The sequence below is a fragment of the Aotus nancymaae genome, unplaced genomic scaffold, assembly GCF_030222135.1.
Source record: "Aotus nancymaae isolate 86718 unplaced genomic scaffold, 86718_ANA_hifiasm-v0.15.2.pri h1tg000077l, whole genome shotgun sequence".
In the NCBI taxonomy this organism is placed as follows: domain Eukaryota; kingdom Metazoa; phylum Chordata; class Mammalia; order Primates; family Aotidae; genus Aotus; species Aotus nancymaae.
The window spans coordinates 7,678,952-7,694,983 of NW_026988492.1; the positions used below are offsets into that span (position 1 = coordinate 7,678,952).

At 39.9% G+C, this 16,032-nt stretch overlaps 1 protein-coding gene across 1 annotated transcript in view; it reads left to right on the plus strand.

Annotated features, from left to right (window-relative positions):
- Positions 1-4,124, plus strand: part of MKX (mohawk homeobox) — a 62,985-nt gene extending 58,861 nt beyond the window's left edge. Inside the window, exons 5-6 of the mRNA XM_012474204.3 lie at positions 1,466-1,499; positions 1,594-4,124. Coding sequence (XP_012329627.1) covers positions 1,466-1,499; positions 1,594-1,780 — 221 coding nt within the window. The 3' untranslated portion in view covers positions 1,781-4,124. The remainder of the gene's footprint in view (positions 1-1,465; positions 1,500-1,593) is intronic.
- Positions 4,125-16,032: the final 11,908 nt, after the last annotated feature.

The window sequence follows — 16,032 nt, forward strand, 5'->3', positions numbered from 1 at the left end:
TTTCCTAAATAGCCTTGAGCAGTGCAGAGAAAAAGAAATTGTGAGAAATACTGGGTTTGTGGGGGGTGGGTAAAAGGAAGGGAGAGGACGAAGGGTAGGAAAAGGCAGTTTTGCAAAGGCCATAGAGCTAGCAGAGAGCCTTGCATTTTCCACATTCTGTGTGCTGCACAGTGCCACGTGCAGTAGCTCCCCAGTAATGCTGATTATTGTTATGGATGGTGATGATGATGAGTGGCTTACTCATGATCTGGCTTTGGAGTCTCAACCCCACTCCTTTGCTCAGATGCCACACCAGTAGCCTCTCTACCACCCCTTACATTCTTGCCCTTCAGTAGGTAAATTTTTGTGTTACTCATACCGGATTCTTTTACACTAAGGATCTCACGAACCCATTTTCATGGGTTCTTTATATTTGTGTGGTTTGGGGAAACATTCATGTTCTGAGTGAGCAGCAAATCTAAACCAAAGATGTGAGTGCAGAAGCAAAGGTTAGCATCCTGACTTTCATTTCCTGCTGCAGCAGGAGGAGGTGTTCATTTGGAAATTAAGGACTGGTGCCTGCTTCTTCTAATAAATATCGCAGGAAATCCCGTACTGCTATCACCATTGGGTCTGTTACTCATTTGCTAACGAGCAGAGGGAACTATTTGCCCATCCTTTGTCTGAAATGAAAGTTTGATAACCATGAAATCATAGAATCATTGAACCAGAGGCACCCCCAAGATTTTCTAGAACCCCCTCTTTTTTTTTTATTATCTTAGAGACAAGGTCTTGCTCTGTTGCCCAGGCTGGAGTGCAGTGGCACAAACACAGCTCACTGCAGCTTCAACCCCCTAGGCTCAAGCGATCCTCCCGCCTCAGCCTCCCGAGTAACTGGGAATACAAGTGAATGCCCACCGTACCCAGGTATTTTTTTTTTTTAGTAGAGACGAGGTTGCTATGTTGCCCAGGCTGGTCTCGAATTCAGGGCTCAAGAAATTCCCCCACCTTGGCCTCCCAAAGTACTGGGATTATAGACATGAGCCACTGTGCCCAGCCAAAACTCCCTGATTTTATAGTTAGAGAACTGACATTGTGGGAGGTCATGATCTGCCCCCAAGTTACACTGCAGGTGAGTAGAAGGGCAAGGCCAGAACCTGACCCAGGTTCAGTCAGCACTCTTTTCCTTATGCTGCTTGTCCCCTGATCCAAAAGGCCCAATTTCTCAGAGTAAATAACTTCAAATTTCTGTATATCTATGAGAGCTACCTTTTATTCTTTACTACCCACTGACATCTTATTTCTGCTGCTTTGCAAAAGTTTTTTTGCATCTTAACATAAACTGCTTTATCTTTATTAAAAGCTAACTAATTTTCAGCCATAGTTCCTGATGGACTTTTACTTCTGGTCATTAGTGATAAAACTCCTGAGATGAGAAAGGAAAGGAAAAAAAGAAAAATAATTGAATTTTTGCTTTTCTTTACAGACACTCTGGAAAACGGATCCAATAAGGGTGACAGGTGAGCACTGACCGTTCCTGCTTTTCAGCGATGGCATTTTCAGTACAAACTACAGTGAGTTTGATCGTTTACTTTCTGTTTTGCTTAACTCTAGCGCAGCTAACAGAAAGGGACCAAGCAAAGACGACACGTATTGGAAGGAGATCAACGCAGCCATGGCCTTAACAAATCTTGCACAGGGAAAGGACAAACTGCAGGGAACTACCAGCTGCATCATCCAGAAGTCGTCCCATATAGCAGAAATAAAGACTGTCAAAGTGCCACTGGTGCAGCCGTTCTAAGAGCTTGTTGCTTTTCAGATCCATTGGATGTTCTTTTCAGCGTTTTCATAAATCCTCATCCTAAGAGCCGAAGCAGGGATGAAAATGACTCTCTCCCAAACCTCTTCTTGTTTTTAATTATCCCAAATATATCATTTAGTTGCTTCTATAAAAGACATAAATTATAAAAAACTCATAATAATCAAAAATATTAACTTATTTTATGTTACTCAAACTATGCATAAAACGTCTGCATTACCATTACAGTAAGTGCCTTGCTTCCCGAAAATAAGCTCCAACGTGGGCATAGTTGAACAGCTATGCCTCAAAATGCCAATGCATATGCTTATTAGTCTGTATGCATCACTCCAGATGGACCTAACCATTCCAGGACTGAAACCAGAATCGCTGAAAGCCCTTAAAATATATTCAATAATTCCCATGTTAAAACTTGGATATCTGTTCAGCCCAAATGAAACTTTCCTTTAAAAAAAAAGTCTACAGTGTTGAAAATTGTTCAATGTGCTTTTCAGAGTGACAGTGAGAATTTTATGCATGTATCTTGCCTGCATATCTGATATGTTACAAACTTCCAAAATTGAAGGTGCAGCGATCCATATAATGTTGTACATTTAAGAAGTGATTTCTTCAAGCTAATTTAAAATTTCAACGAATACATTGTGATCAGGAAAACTTTTATTCAAGCACTGTTGGAAAGCACCACAATGCCCTTTAGAGTTAATCTGGATTTTTTTTATCTCAAGTTTTGCTGAAGTTAACAAAAAAACTTTATTATATAAATAACTCAAAATTTTTCCTGTGTAAAACTAAGCCTGTAGTTTAAAAATATAATCCTGTTTGCATTAGAGCTCACTGTTTTTTTGTGTTGGAAACTGTGTTCATATGGAATGACTAAAAATCTTTTATTTGGTTCATTTCAAATTACAATTGCTGATGGACAATTTATATTGCATCGAGAACAAGACAATGAAAGAAATGTATCTCTGTGCGGCTATACATATACATACATAAAATTGATTTTTAAATTTAAAACATATGGAAAAAAAACATTGAACAGTTTGAATTTTGCCAAGTAGGACATTAAAGTAAAAATGAAGTGAAATCATGCATTAAAAGAAAACATTTTCTTTCTAAATTATACTACCATTGAGTGAGAATAATCAATATCAAGAAAGAAGACTATCTTTCTCAATCAAACAATAATATTCTCATCAGCTTGGGAAGACTTGAAACTTGAATAAACAGTGGAAATGCCAAATATAACAGAGGGTATGTGTTACAGAGAAAGAAAAAGGGTTTGACTCTTTTATGATGGGATTTTTTTCCTGCGTATGTAATCAATTTTTTTTTTTTTTACTGGAAGGCATTTTTGTCAGTGTGAATGAGGGTCAATAGTGCAGCCACGTGGTGACATTTTTCTTTATTTTGCAAAATGCTTTTAAAACCAAAGGCTGCTCTAGTTGATGGACAGTATCAGTCTTGATATAAATTGTAGGACACTTTTTCATGTAACATAGCATTTGGGGATTGGGTTTATTTAGTGTAATGAACATAATTTGATATAAAAATATTTTGTGTATATATATATATTTTTACTTTGTTTTCTAAATTGCAGTAACAGCGCAAAGCAAAATATATAAGTTATGACTGTATGATCAGATGAAGTATGAGCTCTTTTGGTTTGCATCCTTAAATAGTTAGAGATCTCTGATAAAAACTTTGGAATCTTTACAAAACAATTTTGCCAAAATGTGAGCATGTCAATGAAAACTAAAGACAAATACTTCATTCTTTTTCATACTATTATAAGTTATTCTGGTATTAAATATGTTAATAAAAGTGTTTTTGTTTTGACATATTTCAGTTAGATGAATGAATGCTGGTTGTATTTTATTTGAATGAGTCATGATTCATGTTTGCCATCTTTTTTAAAAAATCAGCAAATTTCTTCTATGTTATAAATTATAGATGACAAGGCAATATAGGACAACTATTCACATGATTTTTTTTAATACCAAAGGTTGGAAGATTTTATAATTAACATGTCAAGAAGACTTTATAATAAGCACATCCTTGGCAATATCTCCAATTGCAATGACTTTTTAACTTATTTTTTCTTTTGCTGCTTTAACATTTTCTGGATATTAAAATCCACCCCCCAGTCCTTTAAAAGAATCTTGAACAATGCTGAGCCGGCAGCTGAGAATCTAACTCGTAATTTATGTTGTAGAGAAATAGAATTACCTCTATTCTTTGTTTTGCCATATGTAATCATTTTAATAAAATTAATAACTGCCAGGAGTTCTTGACAGATTTAAAATAAAAGTTAATTTCTAGACCTCAATGATCATATGGCTTTTGTTTTCCTTTGAGAGCTGACCAGGTGGATGAAACAGTAGAACAGATGGGCCCATTATATGCAGCCATTCTCCTTAGACTGTTAAGGGATAGGATATGGGAGTGCTGCATTAGTATTAGGTTTGAATTTCATCACCTTAGGCCACCAATCCACCTTTTAAAGACCAAGGAAAAGGGAGTGTGATGCTGACTATTAAAATGCGTAACTTTAAAATGAACATTTTCACTTAATGCCTTCTTTCCATCACTCATACAATTAGCATTATTCCTGGCGTGCTCTGCGCTGAAGAGAAAACCTTGGCTTTGAAGCTAGCCAAAACTGCCTTTGAATCTCAGCTCTGCTCCTTACTACTTAGTCACTCTCATCTAGATCCTTCCTCTACAAAGAGAGAGTAAGGAGCTCTACCTTGTAGAGTTTGCATTAAGATTGAGATAAAATATAATACATGAAGTGCCTACCACAGTGTCTGGTAGATAATAGGTGCTTGGTAACTGGAAGCTATTATTGTATAGTTATAATTCCTCTATCCAGGCTTTATGCGTAAGAAAGTAGAAATATGTAATATAAATGGAACATAAGACAAGGGCGGTTTAATGGACAGCTGTGGGGAGGGAGAGCCCTGAAAAGAAAAGCTGCTGTGAGATGGTGAAAGTTGGTATCAGAGTTAGAAAGGCCTTCAAGGAAGATTATTTTAGCATCATCACTTTGAACTTCCAGGCAAAAAGCATAAAGCGTTGCAAAGCTAAGGCAGAACAGACGTGCCAATAGAAAACACAGTATGTGCAGTCACTTCCTTCCTTTGGATAAACGAGAATTGCTTTCCCGCTATTTGTCCTGCTTGACGCTGTTCAAGATGGCTAAGAAAAACTCAAGCCGCTGCCTGTGTTCTCTGTCTGCTCCAAGTAGCAATGTTTAACAAACAGTGCCAACAGCCATAGTCTGCTTTTAGACTTACCCAGCTCAATGGCATCACAGCATGCAAATAAACACAGAGAAGAAGAGCAAGCCTCCCAGGGTGTCCTGTCAGGGATGGCATGGGAAAGTCATGCCTTGGAAGCCAGTGTGTTGTGGCAGTAAGAACCTGGGCTGGCACGCTCTGGCTTTGCCACTTCACTCCTTAGTGCCTTTGGGGAATAAGCATAAGCCTTCTTTCTACACCCATCATTTGCACCCATAAAATTAGATCTATGAAATTTACCTACTCCAACGATCTGTTGTGGGGAGTCAACGAGATCGTCAATATGAAAGTACTTCATTTGCACTGTTCAAATGTTAGCGATTATGACCATATTCCATATTCCACTTAACTCTGAAAGGCCTCATGTCTCACACTTTTGGGCACTATAAATTGTGGTTTCCATGAAGCCTATAGGACCCCTAGATTCTGTCAAATATGTGTTAGGGTCACCATCGTTGGGTCCTTGTGAGCACTATGAAGTTCTTTGTCCTGGTCTTGTTTGTAACCGTTATGATTAGAATGAGAAGATAGATTTCGACACTGCAGGAATGGAATCCCAACTTCACCACTCCGAGCTTTGAGACCCATCTTAGAGATGGACTAAAACTTTGGTTTGGGAGAAGGGTGAATTGGCCACAATAAACTTTTTCTCTCAAGAGGAGGATAAACAGATTTCTGAGTTTGGAAAAAAAATGCTGAGGTGTTCTTAACATTTTGCACAAATGACTCCATGGGAATTCACCCCACATAAAGATGGCCTCACTAGGTCTTCTACAACAAATTTTAGCCCAAAGCCAGTTTCTGGAAATTTGACCTACAATGAGTCTAATCTGACAGATATTCTTGACTTTTAAAATTTAAAATTTTAATTATAGGTGTTTTTAAAAATTACAAATGTAATTTATGCTAGTTGTAGAAAAATGTAATCAGTATAGAAGGGTACAAGATTTAAAATGCACCTACATGGGGATCTATTATAATTTATGTAGCAAATGGCCCACTGATGAACTTTTGGGTTATTTCCAATTTTTAATTATTATAAACTAGTGCTACTCAAAGTGCCATTTCACATTGAGATAAGGAGCTTACACCAAAATGGACTTCTTTCTTCATCAAGAAAGTCTTTCTGTAAGAAAAAAAAAGTCCGCTGAATGTACAGTGCCCTTAGCGATGTGGCTGATTTACACTGAGTAGCACTGATAAACAGTGATTCGGGCTGGGCATGGTGGCTCAAACCTGTAATCCCAGCACTTTGGGAGGTGGAGGCAGGCAGATCATTTGAGGTCAGGCGTTTGGGATCAGCCTGGCCAACATGGTGAAACCCCATCTCAACTAAAAGTACGAAACAATTAGCCAGGTGTGGTGGTGCATGCCTGTAGTCCCAGCTACTCAGAAGGCTGAGACAGGAGAATTGCTCGAACCCAGCAGGCGGAGGTTGCAATAAACAGACATTGCAGCACTGCACTCCAGCCTAGGTGATAGCGCAAGACTCTGTCTCAAAAAAACCACAATGATTTAGTGAACATTCTTATGCCTATGTGTTTTCAGACACTTATACATCTATGGAATAGATAGATAGTATAAGTGGAATTAATGTGTCTTATGATAAGCACGTTACTTTTTTTGATGAATGTTACCAAATTAGTATCTGAAAATTCTACCAATTTATACCTCCAACAATAGGTTATGTCTGTTTTCCCTCAACCTGGTCAAAACATTGAGTAGTAGTGAACTTTTCAGTAGTTGACGATGCGGTTGATAAAATGACGTCTCAACATTGTTTTAACTTGTACTTAAGACAAGTGGCACCGCACGTAAGCTTCTTGGCCTTTCTTTTCAGTAAACTGCTTGTTCGTGTTTTCCTTTTTCTTTCTTTTTTACCTTTACTTGTCCATTTGTAAGTGATTTCTATGAGTTCTTCGTATATTAAAGAAAATTTAGTACCTCGTCTGTAATATATGTTACAAGATTTTCCCCAGTTTGTTAGGGTTTTTTTAACTTACAGTATTTTGAAATTTAGAAGCCTAAGCCTCATCTGTGCATATATTTAAGGTACATAGGATGCTACTGCACCTATTTGGTCATCATAGAGGCAGTGTCACATGGTAGTTCAGAGCACACACTCTGGAACCAGACTGCTGAGGTTCAGGTCACTTCTCTTGTGCTTACTGGCTTTATTTATTACCTTGGACAACACACTTAAACCCATCTGTGCCTTGATTTCCTCATCTATAAAAGATGGTTGATAATAATATCTACTTCTTAGTGTTGTGAGGATTAAATTAGTTATTATGCATAAAGTACTTACAGTGCTACCCGGTATATAGTTAGTGCCAAGATTATAAAAAGGTTCGTCCATGTTTTCTACTATTAGTTTTATGATTTATTTTTGTATATTTAAATCTCGTATCTGTTGGCGATTTATTTTGACTAAGAAGTAAGCTAAGTACCTGGCTGTCTCCCTGATCCTCCCATCAAAAGAAAACCTAGCTGGCTGTCTCAAAACTATTTACTAGACAATCCACTGATCTCAATATTTGCTTCTGAGCTCTCTTCAAGGCCTTACTGTAGTAGTGAATATAAATATTTCAATGTTTATCATTCTTCCTCAGAATTTTTCTGGCTCTTTCTACATCTTAACTTTTAAGGATGTACATGATACATTATATTATCAAATCCCTACTGCCCCAAAAATAATGTTGGCAATTGTGGAATTCATGAATATATAGATCGGTTTATACTTTGCAATATTGAATTTTATTATTCAGTTTTCTTCTTTCATTTGATCACATTAGAGTTTTAGTTTTGTTTCCTATTTCTCATTAATTTCATCCTTTGGCATTTATTTTTGTCCTGCATCTGTCAGTGTAATTTTTCCATTTTTGTATAATCTTAATTATCATTTGTTTGCAGACAAACTATTGGTTTTTTAATATTACTTTTGTTAGCCAGACACATAATTAGGATTCTTTTTTTTAAAATTAATATTCCAAATATTTCACTTGGACTTTGAGGTATATGATTAGGTAATTTCCAAATAATGAAAATTTACTGATCCATTTCTAATATTTACACTCTATTCCTTTCTTTACCTTGTGATATGGACTGATATTTCCAGAATAATTGTTAATGACAGAGAGGATGGCAACCTCTCATGTGTTGTAACTAGAACTTTGATACTTCCTCTCATTCTCTCATGCCATCTTTAACATTTTCTTGTTAATTTTACATTGTCAGTATTCATGCTACTTAATTCTCTGAAACTATAACTCTTACAGTTACTGAAATAAGTTTGATGCTTACTAGGAATACTTCTATATGTTGCTTCCCCTTCTTAAGGTCTCTATTTTGACTTTTCTTTTGATTAGATGGATTTTATCATTAATTTTGTTTTTAAAGTTTATCTTGTGAATGCTGCATTCCTTCAGGTTGAAGCTGTCTTCTTTTTCCTTATGCACTCCTGATAACTTAGCTAGGTATAGAAGTCTGAGCTCCTACTTTTGCTTTCAGAACCCTTGTCATTGCTGCACTACTAATAGAATACTGCTGTGGCAAATTCTGATGTCAGCCTTATCCATTGTCTGCTGGGTTGTTTTGGATTTGGTCTTGTTTTTGTTTTTGCTCTGGCTGAGCGCACATACAATTCCTTGTTTATACCTAAAGTTCACTCACTGAACCAAGATATGTCTGGAACGGATCTACAGACTGAAATCTGGGGGAAAAAAAATGTTATATCTAAATTTTAGGGGAAAAAGTTAGATCTAAATTATTTGCTAAGTTCCTCTTTTCTATTATTTTTCTCAAAATTGCCAATTTGCTGTATTTGTTTATTCAACTGTTACTTACTGTGTACCTACATTCGCCAGGCACTTTGCTAAAAGTGTTGGGTATTCAGTAATGTGAATAAAAAAGTGCAGTACAATTCTCAACCAATCTCATGCCTCAGTCTCTCGTGCCTATTTTTAGCTTATCAAGTTTTCATGGTATTATCTTCATGTCTCTAATTTTGCTTTGGTTTTGTTTGTTTGTTTATTATCTTCTATTTCTTCTTTGTTCTCAGGAAGCTCATTGTTGTTATTCTCCCTCCATGCTAGTTCTCTCTTTCATCCCCTCTTTGAGCTTGCTTTTCAGAATCTATTTCCTCTTTAACTTTTTGTAGCATATAGAGTAATAATATTTGTCAGAAATTCTCTTCTTTCCTTGGAAAATTGCTCTTCATGCAGGTCCTTCATTTGCTTTTTCCTTGTTATGTTTGCTTTTTTCCTCTTTGAGAATAACATTCAAGTCTCACTTTTCATCCTTTATACTTACTGATACTCTTTGCTTAAAAACAATTGCGGGGGTGGGGAGGGCACAGTGTCCCTGGCAGCTCCAGGGCAGGTATGTGTCTTATAACAACACCATGCTCACATTTCTTAGTAAATCTTCTCTGTCTCTGCGTGAGGATAGACCTCTCCTCTCCAAGCTGGGCAGATCTCCCAGGCAGGAATTAAAGTGGCTTTCGGTGAAGTGTGGTAGCTCTCACAGATTATGTCTTTGTTCACATGACACAGTTCAGCAATTGCAAATCAGATTATTGTTTTTTCTGTTTTTTTCAAGCCTGTCTCACTTCTAGTCAATTTTGGGGATAGAAAAAAATAAGACTTTCAGCCCCACTTTCCCTTACGGTTCTATGCTATGAAACTAAACTCCCATTGGGATTTATCCCTTTTCCTATGGTCTAACTATGACTCAAGTCCTTGTCTTTCTAAGTCAGGGATTATTAGTTGAATATTTTAGGATTTTGTTTTACTTTTAGAGCAATCTATGCCCTTCTTGAGATGTAGCAAGTCATGCATCAGCTCTTACTTCCTCTCTCAAGTTAGCCAAAGTTTCACTGCATGGCATGGATACTCTTCATAGGCTGTGGTTGGTCTAGACCAAGTTTTATCAAAGATGGAACTCTGCCCTCTGTTTTTCTTGTTGCTGTGCTTGTGGAAGGCTCTAGCAAAGGGCATAAGGTACGTATAACTATGCTATCATCTTCTACCAGAAATCTTGGGGCAAATTATATTCTTTTTAATTTTCTTTATTGTGGTCATATAAATCCCCGTTCTGATATCTTCTTTTTTTTTTTTACTTTCTTTGCTAGATTTTTACAATTCTTAACACTTTCTCTTTTTTCTTTTTTTTTCTTTTTTTTTTGCCTGACACTATCATGTTACCTAGAAATGATTTATTTCTTCAAGCAGCCTTAGTCTTGACTTTCCTAGTATGTCACAATACCCCCCTGAGGTCAATAATGAATGGACTAGCTATGGAGAAGTGATAACCTCTATTTCCTGTTCACTTTCTCACAGGCGTTCAGCTTAAATGTGTGCTATAAAATCTCTTCAACCAACAAGCCCAACCATTTATCACTATAGTCTTAACTACCTCTGTTTTTTGGATATCTTAATTCCCCAAAGGACTGTCAATTTAACCATAACTACCTAACAACTGCCAAGCCTCACTTTATGAGCTGCTGTTGAGAGTTTAGCTATTTAAGGCTGATTTAAAAAAAAAAATTATTGGCACTTCATGGCATTTGCTTGATTTACACTGCTGTAAATAACCACAAATTAGGAAAATTTCTGTTCCTTTAAGGTATGGTACGCAAAGATGAAAATGGATCCTGAGTCATCTTTCTTCATATAGTTAACTCCCTGCCAGCGCATTCTTCCAAGTTTGCCCAAGCTCAAAAGGTCAAATGTGGTCAGTTCCTGAGTGAGCAGATACCTCTTAAACAAAGAATGAATCTGTTAAGGTAGAAACTTTTTTCTACCCCAGCTTGAGCTGCTGAAGGGTCTGCTCCTTCACCAACCCTTTGGTCTTACAACAAAATTCTTCAATTACATTCATAGCTTCATGCATCTTATCAAGTAGTCTGAGTTTTTGCAAAGGTATCCAAAATAGATTTAAAAAAAGATGTCGGCCAGTGCGGTGGCTCACCCCTATCATCCCAGCACTTTGGGAGGCGGAGGTGGGCAAATCACTTGAAGTTGGGAGTTCAAGACCAGCCTGGGCAACATGGTGAAACAAACCCCATCTCTACTAAAAATACAAAAATTAACTGGGCATGGTTGTGCACACCTGTAATCCCAGCTACTCAGGAGGCTGAGGCAGGAGAATTTCTTGAACCCAGGAGGAGGTTGCAGTGAGCCAAGATCATGCCACTGCACTCCAGCCTGGGTGACAGAGCGAGACTCTGTCTAAAATAAAATACAAGTAAGTCAAATATTGCTCAGATATAAAAAGGAATGGAATTCTGAATGGAATACATGTTACCACACAGACTAACCTTGAAGATATTGTGCTAACAGACATAAGCCACACAAAATGATAGATGTCTTGTAATTCCACTTAGATGAAGTAGCTAGAATAGGCAAAATCACAGAGACAGGAAGTAGATTTGAGTACACTAGGGCGGCGGGAGGAGGAATGGGGAGTGATTGCTTCATGGTTGCTGAGTTTCTGTTTGGGATAATAAAAAGTTTTGGAAATAGCTGGTGCTGATGATTGCACAACATTAGGAATGCAATTAATGCCAGTAAATTGCACACTTAAAATAAGTTAAAATGGTTTATTTTAGAAAAGAAATATATTACTTTGAAAAAAATTGTCGAGAAGTAATTTAGGACTTTTGATTCTTGCAGACTTGCCTTCTGGGTTACAGTGAGTACATGCACATCCTGGGGCCCTGCCGTGGGACCCTGTCTCTCAGTCAGAATGCTGAGGCCCTTGACTCTCCCTCAGTGGATCATGGTCCAACTCATTATCTTCTTCACCCTCTGAAGTTGCTCCATTCCTCTCTCCTTCCTCCCGTTCCCTCCCCGAATAGTCTCACCCCACGTTCCTCTGACTCCACCTCCATTGTTCTCAGTCGCACCATTGCACTCCAACCTGTTCTCTGAGATTGCACCATTGCACTCCCACATGAGCAGCAGAGGGAGACTCTGTCTCAATCAATCAATCAATGAAAGGTCAGTCCTTTACCTAAATGCTACAGAGGTGGGGCAAAGCAAATGCCTGCCTCGCTCCTTCTTTTTTTTTTTTTTCCTCCTTTAGAGACAGGGTCTCACTCTGTCACCCCAGCTGGAGTGTGTTGGTGCCGTCACAGCTCACTGCAAACTGGACTTCCCAGGCTCAAGTGAGCCTCTCATGTCAGCCTCCCAAGTAGCTAGGACCACAGGTGTTTACCACCATGACTGGCTAATTTTTCAATATTTTTTCGTAGAGAGAGAGTCTTGTTGTGTTGCCAAGGCTGGTCTCGAACTCTCAAGGTCAAGCGATCCTCCTTCCTCAGCTTCCCAAAGTGTCGGGATTACAGGCGTGAGCCACTGCACCCAGCCCCTGTCTCACTTCTGAGTCTGAATGGCACCAAGCAGAATGTGACAATTCCCACTAACACCGGCTGAGATTTAACAAAGCACACTCACCACTTCTGTGCTGCCACGAAGTCCTTCTGGACAGAGCCCACAGTTCTTCCCACTCTGCAGCCTTTCCTGAGAAACAAAACAGCACGGAGTTGGCCACGGCCTGGGTCCCACTGCCTGCGCAAGATACAGGCCAAATCTCTGGAACCATCACGCCAAACCACCAACTGGGCTGGTTACTACTTTGACCTCTGGCCCAGCCCTAAAGCCCTCAAACCAGGTAGAACAGTTTGCTTTAGCTTCACCACCAGAAGTAGGGGGCAGGTATAGGACCCTGGAGAAGGTGGGGACAGGCAGGAGCAGCTCATGGCACCAATCTGCAAAAATGGAGAAGACTTAAGTAGTGTTTAAAGGAAAGATCAGGTCTGGCACACCCACTTTTGTAATATCAGCACTTTGGGAGGCTGAGACGGGCAGATCACTTGAGGTCAGGAGTTCGAGAGCAGCCCGGCCAACATGGTGAAATCCCATCTCTACCAAAAATACAAAAATTTGCTGGGTGTGGTGGCAGGTGCCTGCAGTCCCAGCTACTCAGGAGGCTGAGGCTGGGGAATTGCTTGAACCCGGGAGGTGGAGGTTGCAGTGAGCCAAGATTGCACCATTGCACTTCAACCTGGGCGACAGAGTGAGACTCTGTCTCAATGAAGGAAGGAAGGAAGAAAGGAAGGAAAGAAGGAAGGAGGGAGGGAAGGAGGGAGGGAGAGAAGGAAGGAAGGAAGGAAGGAAGGAAGGAAGGAAGGAAAGAAAGGTCAGTCTTTTCCCTAAATACTACAGAGGTGGGGCAAATCAAATGCCAGGTGAAGGCAAACACCAGGGCAGGGGCAACAGCCAGAGAAGAAAAGACATTAGGCTGTGTTGTGGGTTTAAAGCAAAGCCACCCTTTTGTATACTAAGTGGCAGTCCAGGATAGAGGTAGGCAGAGGCCAAGACACCACCAAAAACTTTGGGGGAGTTCCACATTAATTCAGGAAATTGGTCATTAAGAAAATTGATTTTTTAGTGAACTTACCTTCAGGAAATTGATTTTCAGCAACGGCGTTTGTTACAGTGATACAGCAAGAGAAAACTAGCATGCCAATATATTTAATAAATACGAGTGATATTACCTAGTCGTAACGAATCATTCCAGGCTCCAGTGCTGTGCTCCAGGAACTCTGGAGAAGTGGAATGCAATTGAATGCATCTGCTTAAATTCATTAAGAATTACAAGAGGAGGCTGCGCCTGGTAGCTCACACCTGAGCCAAAGTGGGTGGATCACCTGAGGTCAAAAGTTCGGGACCAGCCCGGCCAACATGGTGAAACCCCATCTCTACTAAAAATTCAAAAAATTAGCAGAGCTTGGTGGTGGACACCTGTAATCCCAGCTACTCAGGAGGCTGAGGCAGGAGAATCACTTGAACCCAGGAGATGGAGGTTGCAGTGAGCCAAGATCACACCACTGCACTCCAGCCTGTGCAACAGAGCAAAACTCTGTCTCAAAAAAACAGAATTATCAGAGGAACTTTCACATGAGCAGGTGAAGGTGGAGAGAAACAAAGTGGCCGAGCTTAGGAGGCAGAGTGGGCTGGGCAGCCAGGGCCAGGCAGGAGCATGGAGGGGTACTGCTTATTAGCCTAAGAAAAACATTGTTAGGAAGGAAATCTGCTACCGAAAACCAGGTCATCATATATCATGCAGTCCAAAGCCAAATACACTGGGAGGTTTTTGTTTATCCACTGTCTGGAATTTTCCATACTTTTGCCATTGACCAATGGAGAAACAACCTCAGCTTTAGGCTGGCTCATTAAGGCCTTTTCAGAAAAGAGCCAATGGATTTAGCATCTCATCCCAGAGGGAAGGCTCCTGATCACATTAAAACCAGAGCAGAGCTGGCTGGCTGTTCCCCTGCACTGCGCTGTTAAATGAAAGTGTCCAGCACTAAAGTCTCTGGAATTACATTTCACTTTCTTTTCTGCCATTGTTATTCCCAGAAATAAGCTACACAGGCACGTTGCATCTCCACCCCGCCCCCCATGCCTGTTTAACTTTCTTACTCCCTTTTAAATCTTTTCTCCCCACCCTGTATCTTCCCTTTCCGCTCTCCTTCTTTTCCTTTTTATGGAGCTTCTCCATCATTTGTTTCCAAGCTGAAGTCAGAGATCTTGTACTAAAACACACACACACACACACACACACACACACACACACACACAAAAGCAAAACCAAGATCCCAGGTGTAAAAACTTTCTTATGGGGCCGGGCGCGGTGGCTCACGCCTCTAATCCCAGCACTTTGGAAGGCCGAGGCGGGTGGATCACGAGGTCAAGAGATCGAGACCATCCTGATCAACATGGTGAAACCCCGTCTCTACTGAAAATACAAAAAATTAGCTGGGCATGGTGGCGCGTGCCTGTAATCCCAGCTACTCAGGAGGCTGAGGCAGGAGAATTGCCTGAACCCAGGAGGCAGAGGTTGCGGTGAGCCGAGATCGCGCCATTGCACTCCAGCCTGGGTAACAAGAGCGAAACTCCGTCTCAAAAACAAACAAACAAAAAAAAAACTTTCTTATGGCAAGTCCTCTATACTGTATTTGGGTAACCTGTAGATGAAAACAGCATCGTGTCATGTTTCAATATGGTTTCACCGTAGAAGCTACAAGGGTCAGATTGCATCTCCCGATGGTAGGCAAAGTCTCTCTGAAAGACCGTGTGATTGATTCCTGGACCAACTTCTTTAGGAGAGAAGTCCAAAGCTCAAAAGGGAGATTGGAACCAAGAGTGGGGACCTAGGCAGGCATGAAGGAGGGTTCTGCTTTTCTGGGTCAGACATCACAGGGTCTGGTGTCTGGGGCATCACCCCTGAACAGCGGATATGAAATAAGGCATTTTCAAACTGACACCTAGAAAAGGAAGTTGCAAAGCAAGTCTGGATTTGCTACCTGGTCCCACCTGGAGCTGCGACCTTCGTACTGCAAGCTCTACCTTGCAAGGCAGACCACCTATATTTTCAATATTTTCTGCATTTATTTCCCTCTGGTTATCTCCATCCATTATTAAATAATTTTCTTCACGGAGCCCAGGAAATAACTTCTTTGCGGGGTTTAGGTCTGAGTATCTTAAGGATGCATGTGTCCTTGAAGCCACCAGTATGACCCTACAGAGGAGAGACTGTGATAAAAACAGACTTACAATTTCTCTTGAAAAGGAGACTCCCTCCCACTTTTTTTTTTTTTTTTTTACTTTTTATTTCCATAGGTTATTGGGGAACAAGTGGTGTTCGGTGACATGATTAAGTTATTTCGTGGTGATGTGTTCAACGACCTGGATGAGACTGGAGACTATTATTCTAAGAGAAGTAACTCAAGAATGAAAAAGGAGAATTCCCTTCTAATGCTACCTTTAGGTCTTGGCCTTAATTTCATGATGGAAGTTGGTATTTCTTTGGCCTTTTCCTGCTCAATTCACTTAATGGTCTCCACCTTCCTTTCCAAAACATTTTCAG